The following is a 14,424-nucleotide window of genomic DNA, read 5'->3' on the forward strand; positions in this document are numbered from 1 at the left end:
GCGCCATCCCCGGGAGCTCCAGCGCCATCCCCGGGAGCTCCAGTGCCGTCCCCGGGAGCTCCAGTGCCGTCCCCGGGAGCTCCAGCGCCATCCTCGGGAGCTCCAGCGCCGTCCCCGGGAGCTCCAGCGCCGTCCCCGGGAGCTCCAGCGCCGTCCCCGGGAGCTCCAGCGCCGTCCCCGGGAGCTCCAGCGCCGTCCCCGGGAGCTCCAGCGCCGTCCCCGGGAGCTCCAGCGCCATCCCCGGGAGCTCCAGCGCCATCCCCGGGAGCTCCAGCGCCATCCCTGGGAGCTCCAGCGCCGTCCCCGGCGCCGTCCCCAACCTGGAGCTGGCCCTGCACTGCCTGCACGCAGCGCGCGGCGACCTGATGGTGAGTGACCCCAAAACCACCCGATATCACCCCAAACCCCCTGATATCACCCCAAACCCCCCAATATCACCCCCAAAGCCCCCCAATATCGCCCCCATACGCCCGATATCTCCCCAAAACCCCCGATATCTCCCTCAAACCCCCCAATATCACCCCAAAACCTCCTGATATCTCCCCAAAACCCCTTGATGTGACCCCAGAGCCCCCCGATATCACCCCAAAAGCCCCAATATCACCCCCATGCCCCCGATATCACTCCAAAAGCCCCGATATCACCCCAAAACCGCTGATATTGCCCCAAAACACCCTGGTATCTCCCCAAACCCCCGATATCTCCCCAAAACCCCCGATATCACCCCAAACCCCGGATATCACCCCAAAACCTCCCCGATATCACCCCAATCCCCATGATATCTCCCCAAAACCCCCTGATATCTCCCCAACACCCCTTGATATCACCCCAGAACCCCTCGATATCACCCCAAAAGCCCCAATATCACCCCCATGCCCCCGATATCACTCCAAAACCCCCTGATATCTCCCCAAAACCCCCCGATATCTCCCCAAACACCCCAATATCACCCCAAAAGCCCCCGACATCACCCCAAACCCCTTTGATATCTCCCCAAAACCCCTTGATATCTCCCCAAAACCCCCCGATATCTCCCCAAACCCCCGACATCACCCCAAAAGCCCCAATATCACCCCAAACCCCCTGATATCACCCCAAAACCCCGATATCACCCCAAAATCCCCTGATATCTCCCCAAAACACCCCGATATCTCCCCAAAACAACCCGATATCACCCCAAAACCCCCTGATATCTCCCCAAATCCCCTTGATATCACCCCAGAACCCCTCGATATCACCCCAAAACCCTCCGATATCACCCCCAAAAGTCCCAATATCACCCCCATGCCCCCGATATCACTCCAAAACCCCTTGATATTTCCCCAAACCCCCCGATATCACCTCAAAATCTCCTGATATCACCCCAAACCCCCCCGTTATCACCCCAAACCCACTTGATATCTCCCCAAAACCCCTTGATATCTCCCCAAAACCCCCCGGTATCTCCCCAAACCCCCCAATATCTCCCCAAACTTCCCGATATCTCCCCAAAGCCCCCAATATCACCCCAAAAGCCCCCGATATCACCCCCAAGCCCCCCGATATCACCCCAAAAGCCCCAATATCACCCCTATGCCCCCGATATCACTCCAAAACCCCCTGATATCACCCCAAAGCCCCCGATATCACCCCAAACGCCCTGATATCCCCCCAGAACCCCTTGATATCTCCCCAAAAGCCCCCGATATCACCGCCAAACCCCCTGATATCTCCCGAAAACCTCCTGATATCACCCCAGTACCCCCCAATATCACCCCAAAACCCCCTGATATCACCCCAAAATCCCCTGAGATCTCCCCAAAACCCCTTGATATCACCCCAAAAGCCCCCGATATCACCCCAAACCCCCGGATATCACCCCAAAACCCCCCGATGTCACCCTACAAACCTTCGATGTCACCCCAAAACCCCCCGGTATCTGCCCAAAACCCCCCGATATCACGCCAAAACCCCGATATCTCCCCAAAACCCCTTGATATCACCCCAAAACCCCCCGGTATCACCCCAAACCCCCTGATATCACCCCCAAAAGCCCCAATATCACCCCCATGCCCCCAATATCACTCCACAACCCCCTGATATCTCCCCCAAACCCCCCGATATCACCCCAAAACCTCCCCGATATCACCCCAAATCCCCATGATATCTCTCCAAAACCCCCCGATATCTCTCCAAAACCCCCCTATATCACCCCAAAGCCCCCTGATATCACCCCAAAACCCCCCAATACCTCCCCCAAACCCCCCGATATCTCCCCAAAACCCCCCGATATCACCCAAAACCCCCAAAATCACATCTTGGGGCGTCCTGCTCCGAATGGAAGGGGAACCCCGAGCCTCTTCCTCTTGCAGAAGGCGCTGGAGATGCTGCTTTCGGGGGGGCCCCCCAAGTCCGAATCGGACCCTCTGGCCAATTATCATTACGCAGGTAAACGAGGAACGGGGCCCATTCCCCCCCAGGACACAAACAGACACCACGATACCCTTTCCACGCTGATTTAAACATCTTGGGGTGCCGATAACGACCCCCCCGCCCCATTTGCTAATTGCGTTCCCCATAACGAACCCGCTCATTGCCCCGCAGGCTCGGACACGTGGACACCATTGGAGCAGCAGCTTTTCCACCGTGCTTTTGCCACCCACAAGAAGGACTTTTATCGCATCCACAAGAAGGTAAATCCCCCAAAATCATCCGTTTTTAACCCAAAAAGCCGCGTTTTTGAGTCACGCATCGAACTCCCATTCTCCAAATGTCATTTTGCTGCTTAACGCTGCAAAAAAGGCACCGGAATGAGACAAAACGAGGCGTAAATGTGATTTACCGCGGCGTTTCCATCCTAAACCGCCCCTATCCCCTCGCTTAGGTCCAGACTAAGACTGTGGCCCAGTGTGTTGAATATTACTACACCTGGAAGAAAACGACCAAACTCAAGTCCTACCGAGCAAAAGGGACGGGCAAAAAAGCCAAGAGAAACAAGGAAAAGGCCGAGGAGAAGGTAGAAAACGCGTTTACGCGGAATTTGCGCCACGGGAAAACCGCCTTGAGGCCAAAAAAGCGGCTTTTTGGGCCCGAAATGGGCTCGATTGGCTGCAGGTTGATTGCAGTGATTCCAGGTATTAACGATCCTGGTGGGGTTTGAATGGTTTGGGGGATATTCTGTGGTTTTGGCTTTGCTGCCGAAGGGAATTGCTGTGCGTTCCCTGCCAAAAAGCGGTGGTTTGTGTCACAAAAAGAGCCGGTTTTGGCTCTTTTAGCCTCACCTGGCTGAGTTGTCTCTATGGGCTGTTCCATAGGGTCTTGTTTCCAAGCTGGTTTATTCTCAGTGCTCTCGACCTTTGGTGAAAGGGGGGAATGAGGGGAATCTCTGCTTTCCAGGCCACTTTCCAGCCCCCGAAGAAGAAGCCCCGTCCCTCGCCCGAGGAAAGGGCCAAAATGAAGCAGCAAATGGCCCAAAATGAGGGCGCCGGGGAGTCCTTTCCATGCACTGAGTGCGGCAGGTGAGTTGTTGCTTATTTGGGGATAAAGAGGTTAAAAGGTGTTAAAGCCACCCGGCGCGGAGCCGAGAAACGGCGCCGGACCCGCGCCAAAACGCACCCAGAGAGGGTGAAGCCAAAAAGCACTAAAACCTGGGTTTTCCGCCCCGTTTCCAGGGCGTTTGCCACGATGCGGGGCAAGAACGCACACATGAGGTGGCACCGGGCGCGGGAGCTGCAGGTGGGGACCGAGCTGACTCCAAAGGGCTTGGAAATTGAAGAGAAAGCAGCTGAAATGGTGACTGTGGTGACGGAGCCGCAGACGGGGACCAAGCCACCCCTGAAATGTGTGAAAATTGAGGAGAAACCAGCTGAAATGGCGACTGTGGCGCTGGAGCCGCAGGCTGAGACCAAGCTGCCCCTAAAGTGCTTCAAAATTGAGGAGGAAGCAGGCGAAATGGTGATTGCGGGACCAGAGCTGCAAGCCGGGACTGAGCCACCACCAAAATACCTGAAATTTGAGGACAAACCAACCGAAATGGAGATTGTGGTGCCAGAGCCGCAGGCCAAGACTGAGCCACCCCCGAAGTGCCTGAAAATTGAGGAAAAACCAGCTGAAATGGGGATTTTGGCACCGGTGCCGGAGCTGCAGATGGGGACCGAGCCACCCCCAAAATACTTGGAAATTGAGAACAAACCAGCCGAAATGGGGATTGTGGCACCAGAGCCGCAGGCTGGGACTGAGCCGCCCCCAAAGTGCCTGAATATTGAGGAAAACCCAGCTGAAATGGTGATTATGGCACTGGAGCCACAGGTGGGGACTGAGCCGCCCCCAAAATGCGTTAAAATTGAGGACAGACCAGCCGAAATGGGGATTTTGGCACCGGTGCCGGAGCTGCAGATGGGGACTGAGCCACCCCCAAAATACTTGGAAGTTGAAGACAAACCAGGTGAAATGGCGGTGCCGGTGCCGGAGCCGCAAGCCGGGACCGAGCCGCCTCCAAACTGCCTGGAAATGGAGGAGAAAGCAGCTGAAAAGGTGATTGCGGAGCCGGAGCTGCAGGCCGGGACGGAGCAGCCCCTGAAGTGTGCGAAAATTGAGGACAAACCACCTGAAATGGAGATTGCGGCACCGGAGCCGGAGGCTGAGACCGAGCCACCACCAGAATACCTGGAAATAGAGGAGAAAGCAGCTGAAATGGTGATTTTGACACCGGAGCTGCAGGCCGGGACTGAGCCACCACCAAAATACTTGGAAATTGAGAACAAACCAGCTGAAATGGTGATGCCGGTGCCGGAGCTGCAGGCTGAGACCGAGCCACCCTCAAAGTGCCTGAAAATAGAGGAGGAAGCAGCTGAAATGGTGATTGTGGTGACGGAGCCGCAGGCTGGGACTGAGCCACCCCCAAAATACTTGGAAATTGAGGAGAAAGCAGGCGAAATGGTGATTGTGCCACCAGCACCAGAGCCACAGGCCGGGACTGAGCTGACCCCAAAGGGCTTTCAAATTGAGGAGAAACCAACCGAAATGGAGATTGCGGCGCCGGAGCCGGATCCGCAAGCCGGGACTGAGCTGCCCCCAAAGTGCCTGAATATAGAGGAGAAAGCAGCTGAAATGGTGATTGTGGCACCGGAGCTGCAGGTGGGGACCGAGCCACCCGCAAAATGCTTTGAAATCCAGGAGAAACCAGGTGAAATGGCCATGCCGGAGCTGGAGCTGCAGGCCGGGACGGAGCCACCCCTGAAACGCTTAAAAATTGAGGAGGAACCAGCTGAAATTGTGATTGTGGCGCCGGAGCCGCAGGCCGGGATTGAGCCACCCCTGAAGCCTTTGAAGATCGAGGACAAACCCGCCGAAGTGGTGAATGTGGAGCCAGAGCCGCAGGCCAGGATGAAGCCGCCCCCAAAGTGTGTGAAAATTGAAGAGAAACCAGCCGAAATGGAGATTGTGGAGCTGGAGCCGCAGGTCGGGACCGAGCTGCCCATAAAGCGCTTCAAAATTGAGAAACCAGCGGAAATGGCGATGCCGGAGCCAGAGCTGCAGGCTGAGACCGAGCCACCACCAAAATACCTGAAAATGGAGGAGAAACCAGCTGAAACGGTGATTGAGGCGCCGGAGCCGCAGGCTGGGACTGAGCCGCCCCTGAAGGGCTTTAAAATTGATGAGGAACCAACCGAAACAGTGATTGCAGCGCCGGAGCCGGAGGCCGGGACCGAGCCGCCCCCAAAGCGCTTTAAAATGGAGGAGAAACCAACTGAAACGGTGATTGTGGCACCGGTGCCGGAGCCGCAGGATGAGACTGAGATGCCCCCAAAATGCTTGAAGATTGAGGAGGAACCAGCTGAAATGGCGATTCCGGAGCCAGAGCTGCAGGCCGGGACTGAGCCACCACCAAAATACTTGGAAATTGAGGAGGAACCAGCTGAAATTGTGATGGCGGTGCCGGAGCTGCAGACCGGGACCGAGACACCACCAAAGTGCCTGGAAATAGAGGAGGAACCAGCTAAAATGGAGATTGTGGTGACGGAGCCACAGGATGGGACCGAGCCACCCCCAAAATACTTGGAAATTGAAGACCAACCAGCTGAAATGGCGATTGTGGCGCCGGCACCGGAGCCACAGGCTGGGACTGAGCCGACCCCAAAGGGCTTTCAAATTGAGGAAAAATCAGCTGAAATGGTGATTGCGGAGCCAGAGCCGCAGGCCGGGACCGAGCCGCCCCAAAAATGCTTTCAAACTGAGGAGAAAGCAGCCGAAATGGCGATGCCGGAGCCGCAGGCTGAGACGGAGCCACCCTCAAAGTGCCTGAATATTGAGGAGGAACCAGCTGAAATGGAGATTGTGGTGCCAGCACCAGAGCTGCAGGATGGGACCGAGCCGCCCCCAAACCCTTTGAAAATTGAGGATAAACCAGCCGAGATGGTGATTGTGGTGCAGGAGCCGCAGGCTGAGACCGAGCTGCCCCTAAAGTGCTGCAAAATTGAGAAGAAACCAGCTGAAATGGCGATGCTGGAGCCGCAGGCCGGGACCAAGCCACCCCTGAAGCGCTTGAGAATTGAAGAGGAACCAGCCGAAATGGTGATCCCGGAGCCGCAGGCCGGGACCGAGCCGCCCCTGAAACGTCCTAAAATTGAGGAGAAACCAGTTGAAATGGCGATTGCAGCACCGGTGCCGGAGCCGCAGGCCGGGACCAAGCAGCCCCCAAAACGCTCGAGAATTGAGGACAAACCATCCGAAATGGCGATGCTGGAGCCGCAAGCCGGGACCGAGCCGCCCCCGAAGCGCCTTAAAATTGAGGAACCAGCTGAAATGGGGATCGCAGCGCCGGAGCAGCGCCCGGGGTAGGTTTGCGCCCTCAGGAAACCCCCGCGCCGAAACCACCGTCGGCTTTCCCACCGGACGGCGCATCCAGAGGGGGATTTTTGGGGAGAAAAGGGGTGAATCTGCGCGTGTGTTTGAAGAAGCGACCACGGGGGGTTTGGTTTCTCGGCATCGGGTCTGATGGGAAGAGCTGGCGCCCGATCGTCATCTCCGGCACCAGGGGGCGCATGAAACGGGGCCGGAACTGGGCTGAAATCCTGTGAGATTGGGAAAAAACGCCGCTGTGAGATCAACGGGCAGCGGCTGCTCGCGGTGGGAAGAACCGGAAAGGGAAATGGTGGCAAAATGGTGCCGTAAAGCGCCCCGATCTGAGCCGAGAAACAGGGGGTTTGGTGTTTTTCTTTCTGTTTAACGCGCTTTCTGCTTTGCTTAATAAACTGGGTTCTGGAATGAGTTGAAGTTCGTTAATGCAGCGATTTGTGACAACGGGGGGGTTGAGTTGTTTGATTAATGAAAAGTTAATTAAGGGTCTTGTCACACCTGGAGGGATGGAAGGGGGATTTATTTTGGGAGGTCTTGAGATTTATTGCTGTCACGATACCGGGGCCGTCGGTGCCACCCATCGCGATACCGGGGCCGTCGGTGCCACCCATTGCGATACCAGGGCCGTCGGTGCCACCCATCGCGATACCAGGACCATCGTTGCTGCCCATCACGATACTGGGGCCGTCGTCACTGCTGTTGTGACGATACCAGCGCTGTTGTTGCCACCTGTCGTGATACCAGGACCATCAGTGCTCCCTATTGCGATACCGGGGCCGTCGGTGCCGCCCTTCGCGATACCGGGGTCGTTGTTGCTGCCCATTGCGATACCGGGGCTGTTGGTGCCACCCATCGCGATACCGGTGCTGTCGGTGCTGCCGTCACAATACTGGGACCGTCAGTGCTGCCCATCACGATACTGGAGCTGTTGGTTCTGCCCATCACGATACCAGGGCCCCTGTCACTGCCCATCACAATATCAGGGCCGTCGGTGCTGCCGTCGCAATACCAGCTCCATCACTGCTGCCCGTCGCGATACCGGGGCTGTCGGTGCTGCTGTCGCGATACCGGGGCTGTCGGTGCCATCCGTCGTGATACCAGTGCTGTCGGTGCTGCTGTCGTGATACCGGGGCTGTCGGTGCTGCTGTCGTGATACCGGGGCTGTCGGTGCTGCTGTCGTGATACCGGTGCTGTCGGTGCTGCTGTCGCGATACCGGTGCTGTCGGTGCTGCTGTCGCCATACCGGGGCTGTCGGTGCCATCCGTCGCGATACCGGGGCTGTCGGTGCCATCCGTCGCGATACCGGGGCTGTCGGTGCTGCTGTCGCGATACCGGGGCAGTCGGTGCTGCTGTCGCGATACCGGGGCTGTCGGTGCTGCTGTCGCGATATCGGGGCTGTTGTCGCTGCCCAACGGTGAGAGGAAAGCTGCGCTTGGAAGGGATTTCCTGTCCAGAGTCCTCATCGTCTTGGCCATGCACAGCACAGTGAGATGTTCCCCATCGAACAGAAACGGTAACTGGGGTCTGTGGAGAGCGCAGGGGGTAAAAGGGGTCTGGGAGGAAACTGCATGAGGAAAAGTGAGACATCCCTTTTCCCTCTGTTTTAGAAACCCCAGCCAACTCGAGAGCATCTTGGGAGGGGTCGAGCTGCACTTACCCAGAGGACACAGCAGCTGGAGGAAGCCAGGAGAGATCGGCGTGGAGAGGACGAGCGCAAGGAGGCTGCAAAAGGGAGAGGAAAGAAATCAGTGCCGCGGCCACTGCTGTTGCTGGGATGGGAGACGTGAGGGCCTGGGGAGCTGCGGTGGGGCAGCCGGGGCTGGCAGAGCAGCCCCACGCACCCCTCAGTAGGATGGGAATGAAGAATATGAGGAGCAAAATAAGAAAACTCATGGGCTAAGATAAAAAAAAACAAGTGAGATAAGTAATTGAAAGAGGAAGAGAGAATAAAACGCAAGGCGTGATGCAAAGACTCGTGGGCTCCCACAAGCACAGGGAGATCCCGCAGACCCCGAGCGATGGCTGCCCTGCAACCCCCTTCCCTCCCTTCTTACTGATGAGCACCACGTTAGGGCGCTGTTGGTGCCACCCATCGTGATACCGGGGCTGTCGGTGCCACCCATCGCGATACCGGGGCTGTCGGTGCCACCCATCGCGATACCGGGGCCGTCGGTGCCACCCATCGCGATACCGGGGCTGTCGGTGCCACCCATCGCGATACCGGGGCCGTTGGTGCCACCCATCGCGATACCGGGGCGATACCGGCCCCTCCTGGGGCGGCAGGGGTCCAGTACCAGCACGGTTTGGGGGTGGACCCGCTGGAAAGCAGCTCTGCGAGAAGGACTTGGGAGTTCTGGGTGACATCAGGTTGGCCACAAGTCACCAATGTGTCCTTGTGGTCACGAGGCCGAGGGTACCTGGGGGATATTTATTAAGAAGAGTGTGAGCAGCAGGTGAGAGAGGTGAATCCTCCCCCTCTGCTCCACCCTGGGGAAGCTGCATCTGCAGTTCTGGGTCCAGTTCTGGGCTCCCCAGTTGAAGAAGGACAAGGAGTTACTGGAGGGAGTCCAGTGGAGGGACACAGAGATGCTGAGGGGTCTGGAGCATCATTCCGATCAGGAGAGACTGAGAGAGATGGGGCTGTTGAGCTGGAGAAGAGAAGCTGAGAGGGATGTGATCAATGGGATCAATATCTCAGGTGGGTGTCAGGATGGAGCAGACTCTGTTCAGTGGTGCCCAGCGCCAGGGTGAGGGGCAACGGGCACAGACTGAAACCCAGGAGGCTCCATCTGAACGTAAGGAGAAACTTGCTTGCTGGGAGGTGCCAGAGCCTGGCCCAGGCTGCCCAGAGCGGGTGTGGAGTCTCCTTCTGTGAGACATTCAGACCCCTGGGATCCTGTGTGATCTGCTCTGGGACCCCGCGGGAGCAGGGGGGTTGGACTGGATGATCTCCAGAGGTCCCTTCATCCCAAACCAGAATGGGGTTCTGAGGGAAGGGAAGGGGAGGAAGGGGAGAGGAGGAAGGGGAGAGGAGGAAGGGGAGGGAAGGAAGGGGAGGGAAGGAAGGGGAGGGAAGGAAGGGGAGGGAAGGAAGGGGAGGGAAGGAAGGGGAGAGAAGAGAAGCCTCCGGGGAGACCCCATTGTGTCCCACGTTGGGCACATCTCCAGGACCGCCACGGCAACGCATTTTCAGCCCACTTGGTCCTGTCCTGAGAATTCAGATTTGCAGTTGACAGGACAGAACTAACTCCATCAGCTCAGCCAAGAAATAGATTCATTTCATGAATATACAGAATTCTATATGAATATATAGAATATGTGAATATGGATATATATTAATTACCTATGGAGGAGAGGAGGAGATGGAAAGGGAGAGGGAGAGAGGATGATGAAGACAGGAGGGAAGATGGGATCAAAAAACAGAAAGGAGAGAGGAAGAAAGAAGAGGTGACAGCAGCGAAAGAGACTTGAGAGGGGTATAAGGCAGAAAAAGGGGAAATGATGAAGGAAAGGAAAAGAAGAGGGGAGGAAATGAGAAAAAAGATACCTGTATGGGAGGAGCAGCAGGGGAGGATGAGACGCTCGCCCAGCAGCATCACGAGGCTGTGACCAGCACGGCACCAGGACCCAGGGGCTCCTCAGGGCTCCGGCCGGCCTGTCCAGGAGAGCAGCGAGCGCCTGCTGGCCGCGTCCTGCCCGCTGGCTCCGTCCTGCCCAGTGTTCCTGAACCACGTTCTCCAGCCGCCTGACACGAGCTGGGCGATCAGCGGGGCGGGAGGTGCTGGTGATGAAGGAGAAGGTGCGGAGCACAGCCGGGAGGGAGCTCGGGGGAAGCCGGATGTGGCATCTCGGGGCTGTCGTCGTGTTTTCGGGATCTTTTCCTTCCCACGTGCCCTCGATCACCTCTTTGCCCCAGGAACCGTCGTCCACCTCGCGCTGGGGGACATCAGTGGCCGTTCTCTCCCTTCCCTCGGGCGCCTTCCTCCCAGCGAGTGACGAAGAGGATCAGCAGCAGCACGGTCCTTGACTCTTGGCCCCATTTCCCACGGGATCCAGCCTTCCCTTTCCGTTTTCCCTCGGCTCCCATCACGGCCGTGACCAACCCAGAGGTGTCGATCGTCTGGTGCCCTGCAGCAAAACGGCCGGGAAGGGACGAGGGACATCAGGCGCATGAAGGTGGTTTCCACAGCTTCCCCTTGCGCCAGAGCTGGGCCGGTATCAGTGTCTGGAGTTACTTTTGCTTTCTCGGAGAGAACGCGGATAATGAGACGTCGACATCAACACCTCGTGAATGCATTGAGCTTTCTGTATCGCTTTACTCAGCGTGACCGTAGATAAGGGCAGCAGCGAACAGCCACTGAAGCTTAAAGAACGTGTTTAAAATAAGCACCAAGGCCTCACATTTGTTCTGAAGCTTTTATTTTCAGGGTATAACACTGTTCAAGGGTCACTTCGGAATGACTGAGAAGCTGCAGGACTCAAGGGCCCATCTCAAGATGCACCAACGTCCAGGTAAAACATTTGGTTTGGAACGAAGAACAGAAATGGTTTCCTTCTCCCTTCTTCCCTCCAACAGAGCAGAGGCCACAAGCGAGGCCCCCGCTGAGCCGAGACGTGATCCACGTAATCCTGCGGCTTTCGAGCGGGGCTGTTCCGACGGGACACAGGGTGCTGGTTTCCAGCTGCAGGAGGGAGGTTCAGGGGGGACATGAGGAAGGAACTGAAACCAATCGTTGGTTCACTGCTTTAGGCCCTGCTGAACGGAGCCTCTGAGAAGGAGCTGGGGCTGAGCTGGGGCTGTGAAACAGAGGGAAAAGGGATGTTTCACTCTTCCCCTCACAAAGTTCCCCGCCAGCCTCCAAATTCTTTTTGATCTCAGGGACCCCCCAGGGATCCCAGAAACCACTGAGACCCCCCCAGACCCACTCGCAAGAACCCCTGGGACCCCCCCAAACCCAGGTTTCCCCCTTTCTCCCCTGCAGCCCCCCAGGGACCTCACAACCCACCCAGGACCCCCGAGGGGCAGCTGCATGGGGGGGGGCTCTGACACCCCAAAAGTGATGGGGCGCATGGGGTGATGTGGACCCCCCTGTGGTGGTTTGGGGGTCCCCGAGTTGCCGTTCCCCCCACTTTAGAGCTTTTGTACAAATTGTCTCTATATTCGTAGCTGGGGGAAAAAGCGGCCCCTCCCCAGTGCTGCTCCCACAAACCTGGGGGGGCCTGGGCGGGTCCTCTGGGTCCCCCCCACTGGCACGGGGGGAAAGGAAAGGATTTAGCACAGAAATCACAGCATCACAGTATCACGGTGTGTTTGGGACTGGAAGGGACCGCGAAAGCTCATCCAGCGCAATCCCCTGCTGGAGCAGGAACGCCCAGGAGAGGTCGCACAGGAACATGTCCAGGGGGTTTGAACGTCTGCAGGGAAGGAGACCCCACAGCCCCCTGGGCAGCCTGGGCCGGGCTCTGCCACCCTCACTGGGAAGAAGTTCTTTCTCAAATTTAAGTGGAACCTCTTGTGTTCCAGCTTGATCCCATTGCCCCTTGTCCTATCATTGCCACCGAGAAGAGCCCGGCTCCATCCTCCTGGCACTCACCCTTTATATATTTATAAACATTAATAAGGTCACCCCTCAGTCTCCTCTTCTCCAAACTAAAGAGCCCAGCTCCCTCAGCCTTTCCTCACACGGGAGATGCTCCACTCCCTCCAGCATCTTTGTTGCCCTGCGCTGGACTCTCTCCAGCAGTTCCCTGTCCTTCTGGAGCTGAGGGGCCAGAACTGGACACAATATTCCAGGTGTGGTCTCCCCAGGGCAGAGCAGAGGGGCAGGAGAACCTCTCTGACCTACTGACCACCCCCTTCTAACCCACCCCAGGTACCATTGGCTTCCTGGCCACAAGGGCCCAGTGCTGGCTCATGCTCACCCTGCTGTCCCCAGGACCCCAGCTCCCTTTCCCTACCCTGCTCTCCAACAGCTCATTCCCAGCCTATACTGACCCTGGGGTTGTTCCTGCCCAGGTGCAGCACTCTGCACTTCCCCTTGTTAAATCTCACCAGGTTATCCCCCCCCAGCTCTCAGCCTGTCCAGGTCTCTGATGGCAGCACAGCTTCCAGGGTCACCCGCTCCTCCCAGCTTGGTGTCCCCAGCAAACCTGCTGACAGTCACTCAATTCCCTCATCCGAATCGTTAATGAATATATTGAATAATATTGGCCCCTGAGGCCCTGCACTGGATCCAGGCCTCAACCGGACTCTGCCCATTGACCACCACTCTCTGGCTTCTCTCTCTCAGCCAGTTTGCACCCCCCACTCCCCACTGCCCAGAGCACCCCTCCCCAGCTCAGCTGTGCGGATGCTGTGCAGACGGTGTCAGAGGCTTTGCTGAAGCCCAGGGAGCCCACACCCACCACCCGCCCCCTCCATCCACCCGGGTACGTTCCCATGAACGGCGACGGGGTTGGTGGGGATGAACTGAGATGAATCAAGAGATTGAGCCACGCGCTCAGAGCGATATCGGCTGTTCAACCGCTCAGTCACCGCATCTTTAAACTACAGAATGTAGATCACAGGGGTTTAATTACGGGAAATATTTAACTGTTTAATGATGGATTTTGAATGCGGAGAGGGACCAATGCAGTGGGGTTTAAGCACCACTGCCTCTGACGGACGTTTAATCCCAAGAAATCTAATGGGAAATTAATTTAATTTGAAATGTTCTTTAGCAAACTGTTCAGGTCACTTCTGAGATACAAAAAGTTTTTAAAGCAAAACATTAATCCCAGTAAATTTCCAACAACGCTCCCTTCCGTGAAACCAAAATTCAACAAAAACCCCAACGAAACTTCAACATTTGTTGGTTTTTAGTTAACACTCAAATGTCGCGTTTAATGTTACACATTTAATTTATACACTGGAGGCCTTGGTGCGGGGGGGCTGGGGGGAGGGTGTGTTAAAGGGACATTGGGGGGCACATTTGGGGCTGTTTTGGGGTCAAAAAGGGGCATTGAGGTTCAGGGGGACTTGAGGGAGTCGCGGGGGGCGGGGACCGATCGGGGGGGCGGGGGGAGCCCCGCAGGGGGATTTGCTGGGGGAGGCAGGGCCAGCAGGGCCTCCCCTCCCCGCAAAGGGACCCAGGGCCCCCCAAACCTGGTCCCTCCTGCCGGCTGCACCCCAACCCCCACAGCTCCCCTGCACCCCCAGACCCGCCCCGCGCCCCCACAACCCCCGCAACAACCAAATCCGCCCCCCGCCGCTCACCCGGGACGGAACTGGCGGCGATCGCGGTCCCAGCGCCTTGTGAGGAGGATTTTCAACCGCGGAACTGCGGGGGCGACCAGCGGGACCCCCCCACTGCCGCCCGAGGGCAACACGGCGACCGCCCGGGGGCAACACGGCGACCGCCCGGCCCCGGCCAGCGGGGCCGCAGCCCCGGGCCCCCGCCCGCCCCCGCAGCCGCTGCAGCCGCAGGACCCGCCCGTGGCAGCGGCGCTCCGGCGGCAGCAGGGCACGAACCGCCACGGCCGGGCCGCTGCTCCCGGGGCGGGCTGCATGGCCACGCCCCCGGCACCGCCATTGGCCACACAGCCGGC

At 57.8% G+C, this 14,424-nt stretch overlaps 1 protein-coding gene across 1 annotated transcript; it reads left to right on the plus strand.

Annotated features, from left to right (window-relative positions):
- Positions 1–243: 243 nt before the first annotated feature.
- LOC139826015 (uncharacterized) lies at positions 244–11,175 on the plus strand. The gene is made up of 8 exons (XM_071800771.1): positions 244–368; positions 2,352–2,427; positions 2,584–2,672; positions 2,864–2,995; positions 3,376–3,497; positions 3,651–5,493; positions 5,599–5,736; positions 11,161–11,175. The coding sequence occupies exons 1-8, from the start codon at positions 366–368 to the stop codon at positions 11,173–11,175; spliced, it is 2,418 nt and encodes an 805-aa protein (XP_071656872.1). The 5' UTR covers positions 244–365.
- Positions 11,176–14,424: the final 3,249 nt, after the last annotated feature.

The sequence above is a fragment of the Patagioenas fasciata genome, chromosome 33 (genome assembly GCF_037038585.1).
Source record: "Patagioenas fasciata isolate bPatFas1 chromosome 33, bPatFas1.hap1, whole genome shotgun sequence".
NCBI lineage: Eukaryota > Metazoa > Chordata > Aves > Columbiformes > Columbidae > Patagioenas > Patagioenas fasciata.

What these genes read in the sequence shown, in the direction of transcription:
- LOC139826015 (XM_071800771.1), top strand. An exon ending in GGCCAATTATCATTACGCAG is followed by an intron (nt 2,428 to 2,583) that starts GTAAACGAGGAA and finishes ATTGCCCCGCAG; the next exon opens with GCTCGGACACGTGGACACCA. An exon ending in AGGAAAAGGCCGAGGAGAAG is followed by an intron (nt 2,996 to 3,375) that starts GTAGAAAACGCG and finishes TCTGCTTTCCAG; the next exon opens with GCCACTTTCCAGCCCCCGAA.